At 53.2% G+C, this 14,197-nt stretch overlaps 1 protein-coding gene across 1 annotated transcript in view; it reads left to right on the top strand.

The window, feature by feature from the left end:
• The window catches only part of SETD2 (SET domain containing 2, histone lysine methyltransferase), a 58,488-nt gene that overhangs the window by 28,024 nt on the left and 16,267 nt on the right, over positions 1–14,197 (top strand). The window contains exons 4-7 of the mRNA XM_073677097.1: positions 2,558–7,611; positions 8,527–8,658; positions 12,796–12,924; positions 13,470–13,593. Of these exons, the coding sequence (XP_073533198.1) occupies positions 2,558–7,611; positions 8,527–8,658; positions 12,796–12,924; positions 13,470–13,593 (5,439 nt within the window). The remainder of the gene's footprint in view (positions 1–2,557; positions 7,612–8,526; positions 8,659–12,795; positions 12,925–13,469; positions 13,594–14,197) is intronic.

Here is a 14,197-nt window from a genome sequence, read left to right as displayed (position 1 = left end):
TCCTCTAGAAGTGAGCGGGGAGGAGCAGGGCTCTCCGGCTTCCTCTAGAAGTGAGCGGGGAGGAGCAGGGCTCTCCGGCTTCCTCTAGAAGTGAGCGGGGAGGAGCAGGGCTCTCCGGCTTCCTCTAGAAGTGAGCGGGGAGGAGCAGGGCTCTCCGGCTTCCTCTAGAAGTGAGCGGGGAGGAGCAGGGCTCTCCGGCTTCCTCTAGAAGTGAGCGGGGAGGAGCAGGGCTCTCCGGCTTCCTCTAGAAGTGAGCGGGGAGGAGCAGGGCTCTCCGGCTTCCTCTAGAAGTGAGCGGGGAGGAGCAGGGCTCTCCGGCTTCCTCTAGAAGTGAGCGGGGAGGAGCAGGGCTCTCCGGCTTCCTCTAGAAGTGAGCGGGGAGGAGCAGGGCTCTCCGGCTTCCTCTAGAAGTGAGCGGGAGGAGCAGGGCTCTCCGGCTTCCTCTGTGTGTAGAAGAACCAATGCAAAAAACAGAACCCTTCACACACATACAATAGTATAATAGAAAAACTTTATTTAAAGAATACATTAAATAAAAACAGTATAGGGAAGAGAAGTTATGAAAGAGTAGGCGGGAGGAGCCTGACTCTCAGGCTTTCTCAATGTATAATTGGAGGATGCGGACCCCACAGGTTTTTTTATATGAGTATTGGGGGGGGTGTACAGAAATTTCAGACTTTTTCTCAGTGGGTGGGGGAATAGGATTAGGTGGCTTTGTTTCAGTGCTTCCAGCTTCAGCTCTTCACATGAAAATACTGAAACAAATCTTAGAATCTATATACAGTTGAAACCAGAAGTTTCCATCCACTATATAATAAGACACATATGATGTTTTTCTCAATATCTGACATGAAATCAGAATAAACCTTTCCCGTTTTAGGTCAGTTACGATTACCATAATTTTTAATATTTGCCAAAAGCCAGAATAATGAGAGAGAGAATGTTTTATGGCATTTTTCTTACTTACTGCAAAGTCAAAAGTTTCCATACACTAAGATTACTATGCCTTTAAATAATTCTGGACGGCCCATATGATGATGTCAGGTGTTTGGAAGCTTCTTTTTTTGGCAACATCTGAGGTAATTAGAGACACACCTGTGGATGTATTTTACCGCACACCTGAAACACACTGCTTCTTTGTGTAGCATCATGGGAAAGGCTAAAGAAATCAGCCAAGCTATCAGGAAGAGAATTGTGGACCTGCACAAGTCTGGCTCATCCTTGGGTACAATTACAAGATACCTGAAGGTGCCTCGTTCATCTGTAGAAACAATTATACGCAAGTACAAACAAGATGGGAATGTCCAGCCATCATACCGCTCAGGAAGGGGACGGGTTCTGTGTCCCAGAGATGAACGTGCTTTGGTCCGACATGTGCATATCAACCCAAGGACAAAAGCAAAAGACCTTGTGAAGATGATGGTGGAAGCTGGTAAGATTGTGTCAATATTCACAGTGAAACGAGTACTGTATCAACATGGGCTGATAGGCCACTCTGCCAAGAAGAAGCCATTACTCCAAAAGAAACATAAAAAAGCCAGATTAATGTTTACAAATGCACACAGGAACAAAAACCTTAATTTTTGGAGACCTGTGGTCCGATGAAACTAAAATTGAATTTTTTGAGCATAATGATCATCGTTACGTTTGGAAGAAAATGGGAGAAGCTTGGAAGCCTAAGAACACCATCCCAACTGTGAAACACGGGGGTGGCAGCATCATGTTGTGGGGTGGTTTTGCTGCAGGAGGGATCGGTGAACTTCACAAAATAGATGGCATCATGAGAAAAGAAGATTATGTGGCATTACTGAAGCAACATCTCAAGACATCAGCCAGGAAGCTAAAGCTTGGGCAGAAATGGGTCTTCCAAATGGACAATGACCCGAAGCATACTGCCAAAATGGTGACAAAGTGGCTTAAGGATAACACAGTCAATGTTTTGAAGCGGCCATCACAAAGCCCTGATCTCAATCCTATTGAAAATTTATGGGCAAAGCTGAAAACAACAGGTGCGAGCAAGACGACCTACAAACCTGGATCAGTTACAGCAGTTCTGTCAGGAGGAATCGGCCCAAATCCCCACCAACTATAGTGAGAAGCTGTGGAAGGAGATCCCAAACGTGTGACACAAGTCATTCAGTGTAAGGACAATGGGACCAAATACTAATGAAATGGATGGAAACTTCTGACTTTGCAGTAAGTAATAAAAATGCCTTAAACCTTCTCTCTCTCTCTCTCTCATTATTCCGGCATTTGGCAAATATTAAACATTATGGTAAAATCCTAATTGTCCTAAAACGGGAAAGGTTTATTCTGATCTCATGTCAGATATTGGGAAAAACATCATATGTGTCTTTATATATAGTGGATGGAAACTTCTAGATTCAATACATTCTCAAATTAATAGGGCAGGCGCAGGCTCGTAAGGGGCAGGCAGCAGTTACTGTATCCTCCCAAATTGTTATTGTGTCGGCGTGCTTCGGCGCTGGGTCGCGTCTGCGCGCGTTGCAGGGGTGTTGTGTCCATATATGCGCTCATTAGTTTCATTCTTTTGCAGGCCAAGAACGATGGATCATCGACAGCTTTTGGCAAATCGAATGCATTTAAGGGTATTTCATCAAGTAGATTTCTACCTAAAGGAACCAAATCAAAGGTGAACTTGGAAGAACAGGGGCGGCAGAAGGTGTCATTCAGTTTCAGCTTCACAAAGAAAACCTTCCAGAACAGATTACTGACGCCTCTAGTCAGCGACAAGCAAAATGAGCCGCAGAGTAATCCGCCCGCGCTCGGCCCCGCAGAGCACATCTCAAAGCTCAAGATGGACTTTGTGGAATCCACTGGTGGAGTCATGGAAGTTTCTCCACCAAAGCCCAAGGTGGAACTGGGAAAAATTCATTTCAAAAAGCATCTTCTTAGTGTTACAAGCAAACTATCGGCACCCCAATCTCCGCCACCCCCACCTCCACCTCCTCCTATAATATCTGCCCCCATATCCCACTCACAATCACCCCAAGAGGCACAGATCGAAGGCATGAAGTCTTCTCCAGAAGTTGAAGTGGTGTCATTTCCAGCAAACACGTTTTTCACAAAGTCACCGGTGAAAGAGCCTACGAGCACGGTGTCCTCAAAAGAACGGTTATCGCCATCCCCATCGTCAAGCAGAACTGGCACAAAGGAAAGCAGAGAGTGTTCTTTAATTTCTGTTGTAGAAATCCCGAGCACTCACATGGTCGTCGACAAAGTGGAGACGACGGCGATAATAAAAGAATATTCCCATATTGGGAAGGAAGAGAAGACTTCTGCCAGCGTGCAAAGCATCAAATCCAATCCTAGCCCCGAAAAACCCAGATCCAAATCATCTCACTCAGAAACTATGGTTGCCGGCTCAGAGTCTGATGAAGATTCAGTCCAGACCTCCTCCAGCCACCGCTCCCATGAGCTAAAACACACTTCTAGTAGAGAAAGGGACTCTAAAAGGTGCTCAATGTCCTTGAGAAGCGAGGACATTGGGAAGTATACATCATCCAGATCGAGGTCTGGAAAGGATCAGAAACATTCTGGTTATTCCAGGTCAGACAAAGACTCCAAATACTCGTCCTCCTATTCTCATTGTAGGTCAGACCGTGAGCGGAGGAGAAGCAAGTCCCATTCCAGGTCACGATCGAGGTCTAGATCTGACAGAGGCCCGAGAAGTAGCACATCTTATTCTAGATCTGAACGTTCACATCATTACGAGTCCGAGCGGAGGTACCACAGGAGTTCTCCTTACCGAACGAGATACTCGCGCTCCTATGCCGACAGTAGGGCCAGGGACAGTTCTGATTCTGAAGATGATTATCGACGATCCTACTCCCGACCTAGCGACTCCCGACACCCTCCATCATCTTCTCATTCCTACAGGGAAACCAGGATGACGTCATCCTCGCACTCAAAATATGACAGAGATTCTAAATTCGATTCTTCGCATCATTCTGATCGCAGAGGAAGTACGACGTCCAGCAGAACTGGAAAAGATGGCAAGTCTCCTGCCAGAGAATCTTCTAGGAGAGGTTCTCCAAAAGAAATGGACATTAAACATGGGTCCTCACATTGGCGGGGGGAGAGCATAAAGTCCAATTTCCCCAAATTATCAGATTCCAAATCTGAGTCCGTGACTTCAGGAAGAAAAAGTTCTAAATGGGATTTGGAAGAAAGGCCAGTCCCAAAAGATCAGCGCAAAACGGGCAAAAAAGACGAAAGTTCCCCGTTGGGCCTTCCCGTCCACAAAAAGGCGGCTTCGCCTCTCTTTTATAGGCAGAAGGTGACTTCTGTCATCGAAAACAAAGTGGTGACTAGTTTCGATCCTAACATGGAAGACACTGAGCATTTTATAGAGGATCAGCGAAGTAACAGTTCCCCCCGAACCAACGATGAGTATCTCCCCCATGGGCGAGGATGGCATTTCGTCACTCTCAGTTCTACGGAAAATCTTCACTCTGAAGATCCGAACGAAATGCCCGACTCTGAAAATTGTAATTCAGACGTTCCTGAAATCAGCTTTGACAGCAGTGAACCTGAACCACATGATAAATCTGAGGAAGACCTCGGAGCGCGTGGGCTTAGCAGACTGGATGCCGTCTCCAAAGACTGCGAGAAAATCCCTCCGAGTGAAGCCCATCGCCCTCATGTTAAAGAACCTGTAGATCCCGTGTTGCCGACAGAGTCAAAAAAACACCTAGAAAGCATTACCAAAGACTCGCGTCCACGTCGTGATTCCAACGAGACGGACTGTAAAACGCTGGACTCCAGGAACGAATTCTGTCATTCCATAGGGTGGGAAGAAATCAACGACCATCACATTTCTGTAATTCACCTTCAGTCTGAGCCTAGAATAACAAACTCAATTTTGGAAAAGTCCAGTCTAGCTATGGGCACCTCCGCTGAGCGGGACTTACCTTGTGAAACTACGCCCCCCAAAATCTGTTATCTACAAAGTACATACAGCGAGTCGCCAGCTGAAGAAACCCCGGAGAAGAACGAAACCAGCGACAAAGACGACTGTGTCCCCAATGACGTGACTGTGGGAGAAGACCCGCCGTCGTCACCGCAAGTTTGCAATCAAGAAAATTCTTTACAGATCAAAGATTTTTCAACAGAAAATGAACAATCTTCTTATTCACTTGAAACTGCGACTGAAAAGATTGAGGTCCATGCAGAAAATGAATTTTCCAAGAAGGAGCTTGACGCGTCTGAGGTCCTCCTCATTGAAGCTAAGGAGGAGACTATTGTTAACGATGGATCACCGTTACCCTCCGACACCATGATGCCGTCCATGAACTTCATCAGCGCCGTCCAGGCATATTACTCCGACAGCGAAGAGAGCGAAAGCGCCAATAGTGAATCAGAGGACACAGATTCCGATGACAGCGGCCTACCCAGGAATCGTTTGCAATCAGTTGTGGTGGTTCCTAAAACCTCTATACTGACCATGGAAGAAGCTATAATGTCTCCAGGTGCTCCAGAAGAAAGTCAGCTGTTTACGTTACTCGTGGAGGAAGGTCAGACCTCTATAGCTATCAAAGAAGGTGAAATGTCTCCATTGACCATGGAAGTAGCAGAACCTTCTGCAGTCAACGTGGATGATGCGGACCTAGCTGAATTAAGTATGACTAGTGCTAAAATGCCTGCGGTGACCAGGGAAAAACTTTCTACATTTACCATTGAAGACGTTAAACCAGCTGTGGTGACCATGGAAGGTGCAGGACCTGCTGCGGTGACCGTGGAGGGTGGAAGAACAACTGCAGTGAAATTGGGAGGTGCAAAACTTGCTGCGTTGACCATGCAAGGTGCAGATCCAGCTGCAGTGACAATAGAAGGTGCATTACCTACTGCAGTGACCATAGAAGCTGCAAAACCAGCTGCAGTGACCACGGAAAGTGCAGGACCAGCAGCGGTGAGCATGAAAGGGTTGAGACCAACAGCAGTGACCATAGAAAGCTTACAACCGACAGCGGTAACCAAGGAGGGTGCAGGCCTGGCTGTATTGGCCAAGGAGGGCGCCAGACCGACTGCCTTGGCCGTGGAAGGCGCGAGACCGACATCAGTGATCATTGAGGATGCAGGCCTGGCTGCTGTGACCATTGAGTGTACAAGACAAACTGCATTGACCATAGAAGGTGTGAGACCGGCTGTGGTGACCATGGAAGGCGCGATACAGACTGCAGAAATCATAGACGATGCAACACTGGCCACAGGAACAGTGGAAGGCGCGAGACCAACTGCAATATCCACAGAAGAAGAAAAGCCATTGGCATTGATCATGGACAAAGTGAAGTCATCCGTACGGACCTTGGAAGATATTAAACCATCGGCATTATCTACAGAAGAAGCACAAATGTCATCTTCCGGCAAGGAAGGTGCAGATCTGTCTCCAATAACCGTGGAAGAGCCTAAAATCTGTATATTATCCATAGATGTTTTGACGAATATTGAGCCATTTCAAAACGATCAGAGGCTTCAAGAAAGCCGATTAGAACACTTTAAGGAGAGAAACTCCGTGCACATCCCAATCCCCCCCACACCTGTCATACCGGACGATAGAAGAAATGACGTTCCCGTTCCAAAAGCAGGGATCCAGCATCCTCCTTCCGATGCCAACGTCAGCACCAGCCGTCCTGTACCCATAAAACCTAAAAACAAAGGCAAAGCCCTCATAGAGAGTAGCGCAGCACAAGAGAGCCAAATGCTGAGCCCAGCCAAACCCAAGGAGCCAGAAAAGCCCTCAACGCCCACCGCTCCGTCCATACACCCCTCGTTGGAAAAGCATCTGGTGACGAGCTTTGTAGAGAGGCCGGACAGTCGGCACCAGGGGCCCGGATATAATCAAGCCCCCGGGCACGGAGACTATTCACGAGCGGATGGATTTCAGGCAGCAGAAGACTTGTCTGACCTGGGATGGGACTTCTCTCAGCCCGAAAAGCCAAGTAGCACTTACCAACCTCCGGACAGTAGCTACATGTACTTTGGCTACCAGCAAGGAAGCAGCGGCCACGATCCTTCACACAATTACGCCGGTGACAACGGATACTGGAATTCTAGCTACCACAACAAGCACGACTTTAAGTACAGCAAGCCATCCGGCCCAGTCCCCGACTCCGTCACCACCTGCTATAACGAAGATGATGAGGATGACGAGTACGACTTTGCCTGGGATAAGGATCGCATGCACGAGTACGGACACCATCCTAAAGCTTTCCCTGATAAATCCAGGGAGAGCGGCTCCGTGCAAGCGCATGAGATCAGCAGCAACTCCATAAAGGACAACGCGCCACGCACCGACAAGAGAGAGACGCTGGCCCGGGAGCGCTCAGACATGAAGGAGCGAGGACCTCCCAAGAAACGGAGGCAGGAGTTGGAGAGCGACTCGGAGAACGATGCCGAAGCGCTAGAGAGAAGGAAAATGAAGGCCGAGGCCGGTCCCGTGGACTCGCCAGCCTCCAAGCATGGCCGGATGGGCCCCATCTGCTGCATGGAAGACTTCAGGCACCCGCAGCACTGGAAGGACTGCTACAAGCTGGGGAAGATGCCCACATACTTCGACCTGATAGAGGAGAACGTCTACCTGACCGAGAGGTACGGCCGGCACTTACTGCACCTATCTGCTGATTGTAGGCCTCCCTGCAGAGCATCGCACCCCCACCTTCTGACAGAAAGTGATATCTCCTCCAGATTATTATACCACTGACCTCTGCAGAACATCGCTCCCCCACCTCCTGACAGTGATATATCCTGCAGCTTATTACACCACTGACCTCTACAGAGCATCGCTCCTCCTGACAGATGCATAGTGATATATCCTGCAGCTTATTACACCACTGACCTCTACAGAGCATCGCTCCTCCTGACAGATATAGTGATATATCCTGCAGATTATGATACCACTGACCTCTACAGAGCATCGCTCCTCCTGACAGATATAGTGATATATCCTGCAGATTATGATACCACTGACCTCTACAGAGCATCGCTCCTCCTGACAGATATAGTGATATATCTTGCAGATTATGATACCACTGACCTCTACAGAGCATCGCTCCTCCTGACAGATGCATAGTGATATATCCTGCAGCTTATTACACCACTGACCTCTACAGAGCATCGCTCCTCATGACAGATATAGTGATATATCCTGCAGATTGATACCACTGACCTCTACAGAACATCGCTCCCCCACCTCCTGACTGATAGTGATATATCCTGCAGATTATTACACCACTGACATCCACAGATCTGCAGCATATCACTCCTCCACCTCCTGACAGTGATATATACAAAAGATTATTTCACCTCTGCAGAAAGTCGCTCCTCCTGACAGCTACATAGTGAGAGATCCTGCAGATTATTACACCACTGACCTCTGCGGAACATCGCTCCTCCTGACAGATTCATAGTGACATCCTGCAGACTATTGCACACTGACTACTCTCCGTGCTTGCTGTAGCTCCTTACAGATAACTACTTGTCCCAACGATGATTTCTGTTTTGCAGGAAGAAGAATAAGAGTCACCGGGACATAAAGCGCATGCAGTGCGAGTGCCCGCTGCTGTCCAAGGAGGAGCGCTCTCAGGGCGAGGTGGCCTGCGGAGAAGACTGTCTCAACCGCCTGCTCATGATTGAATGGTGACTGCCTGTAGATCTGCACCTCACACCGCTGTAGTCTGTAGAGTCAGTCTGTCCGCACCTGACCAGGGGACGCATCTCTGTAAAGATTCAGGAAGTTATCAGTCCCCAAATAATCTTGTGTAAAACTGGGGATCACCGATGGGGAGAGGAGGGGATGCGGCTGCAGCTTCTGATTGTGAGACTGCGCTGAGCATTCTGCGAGAGGAAAAAGGGAGGGAAGCTGGGAGACGTCGGCGCAACAAAAGGAGATAGCAGCGCACCTATGGCAGCACTGCTCAGGGAGACTGGGGCACAGCTCGGGGAGATAACAGCGCACCTATGGCAGCACAGCTCAGGGAGACGGCGGCGGTGCAGCTCGGGGAGATAACAGCGCACCTATGGTAGCACAGCTCAGGGAGACTGGGGCGCAGCTCGGGGAGATAACAGCGCACCTATGGCAGCACAGCTCGGGGAGATAGCAGCGCACCTATGGCAGCACTGCTCAGGGAGACGGCGGCGGTGCAGCTCGGGGAGATAACAGCGCACCTATGGCAGCACTGCTCAGGGAGACTGGGGCGCAGCTCGGGGAGATAACATCGCACCTATGGCAGCACAGCTCAGGGAGACGGCGGCGGTGCAGCTCGGGGAGATAGCAGCGCACCTATGGCAGCACTGCTCAGGGAGACTGGGGCGCAGCTCGGGAGGTAGCAGCGCACCTATGGCAGCACAACTCAGGGAGACTGGGGCGCAGCTCGGGGAGGTAGCAGCGCACCTATGGCAGCACAGCTCAGGGAGACTGGGGCGCAGCTCGGGGAGGTAGCAGCGCACCTATGGCAGCACTGCTCAGGGAGACTGGGGCGCAGCTCGGGGAGATAGCGCACCTATGGCAGCACTGCTCAGGGAGACTGGGGCGCAGCTCGGGGAGATAGCGCACCTATGGCAGCACTGCTCAGGGAGACTGGGGCGCAGCTCGGGGAGATAGCGCACCTATGGCAGCACTGCTCAGGGAGACTGGGGCGCAGCTCGGGGAGATAGCGCACCTATGGCAGCACTGCTCAGGGAGACTGGGGCGCAGCTCGGGGAGATAGCGCACCTATGGCAGCACTGCTCAGGGAGACTGGGGCGCAGCTCGGGGAGATAGCGCACCTATGGCAGCACTGCTCAGGGAGACTGGGGCGCAGCTCGGGGAGATAGCGCACCTATGGCAGCACTGCTCAGGGAGACTGGGGCGCAGCTCGGGGAGATAGCGCACCTATGGCAGCACTGCTCAGGGAGACTGGGGCGCAGCTCGGGGAGATAGCGCACCTATGGCAGCACTGCTCAGGGAGACTGGGGCGCAGCTCGGGGAGATAGCGCACCTATGGCAGCACTGCTCAGGGAGACTGGGGCGCAGCTCGGGGAGATAGCGCACCTATGGCAGCACTGCTCAGGGAGACTGGGGCGCAGCTCGGGGAGATAGCGCACCTATGGCAGCACTGCTCAGGGAGACTGGGGCGCAGCTCGGGGAGATAGCGCACCTATGGCAGCACTGCTCAGGGAGACTGGGGCGCAGCTCGGGGAGATAGCGCACCTATGGCAGCACTGCTCAGGGAGACTGGGGCGCAGCTCGGGGAGCTAGCGCACCTATGGCAGCACTGCTCAGGGAGACTGGGGCGCAGCTCGGGGAGCTAGCGCACCTATGGCAGCACTGCTCAGGGAGACTGGGGCGCAGCTCGGGGAGCTAGCGCACCTATGGCAGCACTGCTCAGGGAGACTGGGGCGCAGCTCGGGGAGCTAGCGCACCTATGGCAGCACTGCTCAGGGAGACTGGGGCGCAGCTCGGGGAGCTAGCGCACCTATGGCAGCACTGCTCAGGGAGACTGGGGCGCAGCTCGGGGAGCTAGCGCACCTATGGCAGCACTGCTCAGGGAGACTGGGGCGCAGCTCGGGGAGCTAGCGCACCTATGGCAGCACTGCTCAGGGAGACTGGGGCGCAGCTCGGGGAGCTAGCGCACCTATGGCAGCACTGCTCAGGGAGACTGGGGCGCAGCTCGGGGAGCTAGCGCACCTATGGCAGCACTGCTCAGGGAGACTGGGGCGCAGCTCGGGGAGCTAGCGCACCTATGGCAGCACTGCTCAGGGAGACTGGGGCGCAGCTCGGGGAGCTAGCGCACCTATGGCAGCACTGCTCAGGGAGACTGGGGCGCAGCTCGGGGAGCTAGCGCACCTATGGCAGCACTGCTCAGGGAGACTGGGGCGCAGCTCGGGGAGCTAGCGCACCTATGGCAGCACTGCTCAGGGAGACTGGGGCGCAGCTCGGGGAGCTAGCGCACCTATGGCAGCACTGCTCAGGGAGACTGGGGCGCAGCTCGGGGAGCTAGCGCACCTATGGCAGCACTGCTCAGGGAGACTGGGGCGCAGCTCGGGGAGCTAGCGCACCTATGGCAGCACTGCTCAGGGAGACTGGGGCGCAGCTCGGGGAGCTAGCGCACCTATGGCAGCACTGCTCAGGGAGACTGGGGCGCAGCTCGGGGAGCTAGCGCACCTATGGCAGCACTGCTCAGGGAGACTGGGGCGCAGCTCGGGGAGATAGCGCACCTATGGCAGCACTGCTCAGGGAGACTGGGGCGCAGCTCGGGGAGCTAGCGCACCTATGGCAGCACTGCTCAGGGAGACTGGGGCGCAGCTCGGGGAGATAGCGCACCTATGGCAGCACTGCTCAGGGAGACTGGGGCGCAGCTCGGGGAGATAGCGCACCTATGGCAGCACTGCTCAGGGAGACTGGGGCGCAGCTCGGGGAGATAGCGCACCTATGGCAGCACTGCTCAGGGAGACTGGGGCGCAGCTCGGGGAGATAGCTGCGCACCTATGGCAGCACTGCTCAGGGAGACTGGGGCGCAGCTCGGGGAGATAGCTGCGCACCTATGGCAGCACTGCTCAGGGAGACTGGGGCGCAGCTCGGGGAGATAGCTGCGCACCTATGGCAGCACTGCTCAGGGAGACTGGGGCGCAGCTCGGGGAGATAGCTGCGCACCTATGGCAGCACTGCTCAGGGAGACGGCGGCGGTGCAGCTCGGGGAGATAGCTGCGCACCTATGGCAGCACTGCTCAGGGAGACGGCGGCGGTGCAGCTCGGGGAGATAACAGAGCACCTATGGCAGCACTGCTCAGGGAGACGGCGGCGGTGCAGCTCGGGGAGATAGCTGCGCACCTATGGCAGCACTGCTCAGGGAGACGGCGGCGGTGCAGCTCGGGGAGATAACAGAGCACCTATGGCAGCACTGCTCAGGGAGACGGCGGCGGTGCAGCTCGGGGAGATAGCAGCGCACCTATAGCAGCACAGCTCAGGGAGACGGCGGTGGTGCAGCTCGGGGAGATAGCAGCGCACCTATAGCAGCACAGCTCAGGGAGACGGCGGTGGTGCAGCTCGGGGAGATAACAGAGCACCTATGGCAGCACAGCTCAGGGAGACGGCGGCTCAGTGATAATCGGATGTGCTGGAGGACAAGCAACTCATCAGCTGGAGCCAGTAGATCTGAAAGCATGGGGGGGGGGGGCACTGCACAAAGCAAGAGAAGGTACTCCAAATACTCTGAAGGGTATGTTCACACGTAGCGGGTTTTTTTATGCAGCTTTTTGTGGTTTGAATGAAACATGGAGGCCGTGGCCAGAAAACAGCATCAAAAACCACTCGCCACTTCTGCTGCAAACGGTCTCTATGGTGAAAAAGTGCAGTAAAAACACTCCAAGAATTGCTCTGCTGCGTTTAAAAAAAGAAAAAACGCAAAGAAAAAAAAAGTGCACTGTGTGAGGCTTTATACGTTTCTTTCAGATTGCTGCTGCTGTAAAACTCTGCGCTTTTTAGCTCCTAAACGCTGTGTGAATAAGCGGTTATATTTACTGCCTCCTGGGGTATTAATAAGAAATCTGCGTTGGGGGGAAGGGGTGATGCGGGGAGCCACACACACCCCCCCCCCCCTCTTCCCTCCCCGAGTGCGGCCGCTGGCAGCGGGGGTCCGGCCTGTGCGGGCTCTGCAGTTCTGTACTATCAGGATTTATTAGGAATTAGTGCGCTGTTCTAGGTCTGAAGACGACAATCGCTGCAGGCGGCTGAGGGACCCGAGCGCATAGATCCGGGCGCCGGCCGTTCTCCTGACTCTTCCTGCTTTCTTCCAGCTCATCCAGGTGCCCGAATGGCGACTACTGCTCCAACCGGCGTTTCCAGAGGAAGCAACATGCCGACGTCGAATGCATCCTGACTGACAAGAAGGGCTGGGGCCTCCGAGCCGGCAGAGACCTGAAACCGTAAGCCTATGATAGATAGACACACCTGCCCTGAGGGGTTAATGAGCCTGGGGTTGGGGTTGGTGGCCAAACTTGTCTGCCATTTCTGTCTCGCCCATGGAACATTCGTTTTGGTCTCAATCTCCGTCATCAGTTACTTCCAGTCGTCCGCCCGTAGACTTACAATGTCCGGATTGTCTGCATGTTACTCTGCAATGATGATCTGAAACATCACCGCAAAGTAATCAGCGGCATGAGATCGTACGGGTGCAGGAGCTGCTGTCAGACACGGCCAGACTCCGCATAGAGAAGGCAGAGATGCTTTATAACAGCCTCTGCCTCCCTGATCACTCTATACACCGCTCTGGACATGAGCTATCGAGTGATCGCCAGGTGCTGGGGAGGCGCAGGTGCGAATAATAACAAAAAATTAGGCCCCCAAAGATCACCACAAAAAAACACGAAAATTAATTGTATATAAAAGGAGAAAAAAAATATTAAATCTCCTTGAAAACCACACGGGGAAAATGTCTTTGTCTTGGTTGATTCTGATCTCCTTCCCGCAGGAACACGTTTGTGCTGGAGTACTGCGGAGAGGTGCTGGACCACAAGGAGTTCAAAGGCCGCGTGAAGGAGTACGCCCGCAGCAAGAACATCCACTACTACTTCATGGCTCTGAAAAACGATGAGGTGAGAGGAGCCGGCTGTGCGGGCAGTAATAGGGCGAGAATGGAGGCAGCGGGGGGGCACACAGCAAGGGTGCCGGCTCTGTATATGCTGCTCCTGGGACCAGAGACTTCATCACGTCCGTACTGGGGCAGCGGCCATCATGCTCTCTCTCCCCACCCGGGTCTGCGCTCTCTCTCATTCTCTCTCTCGTTCTCTCTCTCGCTCTCTCTCTCGCGCGCTCTCTCTCTCTCGCGCGCTCTCTCTCTCTCGCGCTCTCTCTCTCTCTCTCGCGCTCTCTCTCTCTCTCGCGCTCTCTCTCTCTCTCGCGCTCTCTCTCGCTCGCTCTCTCTCTCTCTCGCTCTCTCTCTCGTTCTCTCTCTCCCCGCCCGGGTTCGTTCTCTCTCTCCCCGCCCGGGTTCGTTCTCTCTCTCGCTCGCTCTCTCTCTCGCTCTCTCTCTCGCTCGCTCGCTCTCTCTCGCTCGCTCGCTCTCTCTCTCGCTCTCTCTCTCGCTCGCTCTCTCTCTCGCTCGCTCTCTCTCTCGCTCGCTCTCTCGCTCGCTCTCTCGCTCGCTCGCTCTCTCGCTCGCTCGCTCTCTCGCTCGCTCTCTCTCGCGCGCTCTCTCTC

This window comes from Phyllobates terribilis, unplaced genomic scaffold (genome assembly GCF_046119375.1).
Source record: "Phyllobates terribilis strain yellow unplaced genomic scaffold, ASM4611937v1 Scaffold_4__5_contigs__length_816908805, whole genome shotgun sequence".
In the NCBI taxonomy this organism is placed as follows: domain Eukaryota; kingdom Metazoa; phylum Chordata; class Amphibia; order Anura; family Dendrobatidae; genus Phyllobates; species Phyllobates terribilis.
This window is presented reverse-complemented; position numbering and strand designations above follow the sequence as displayed.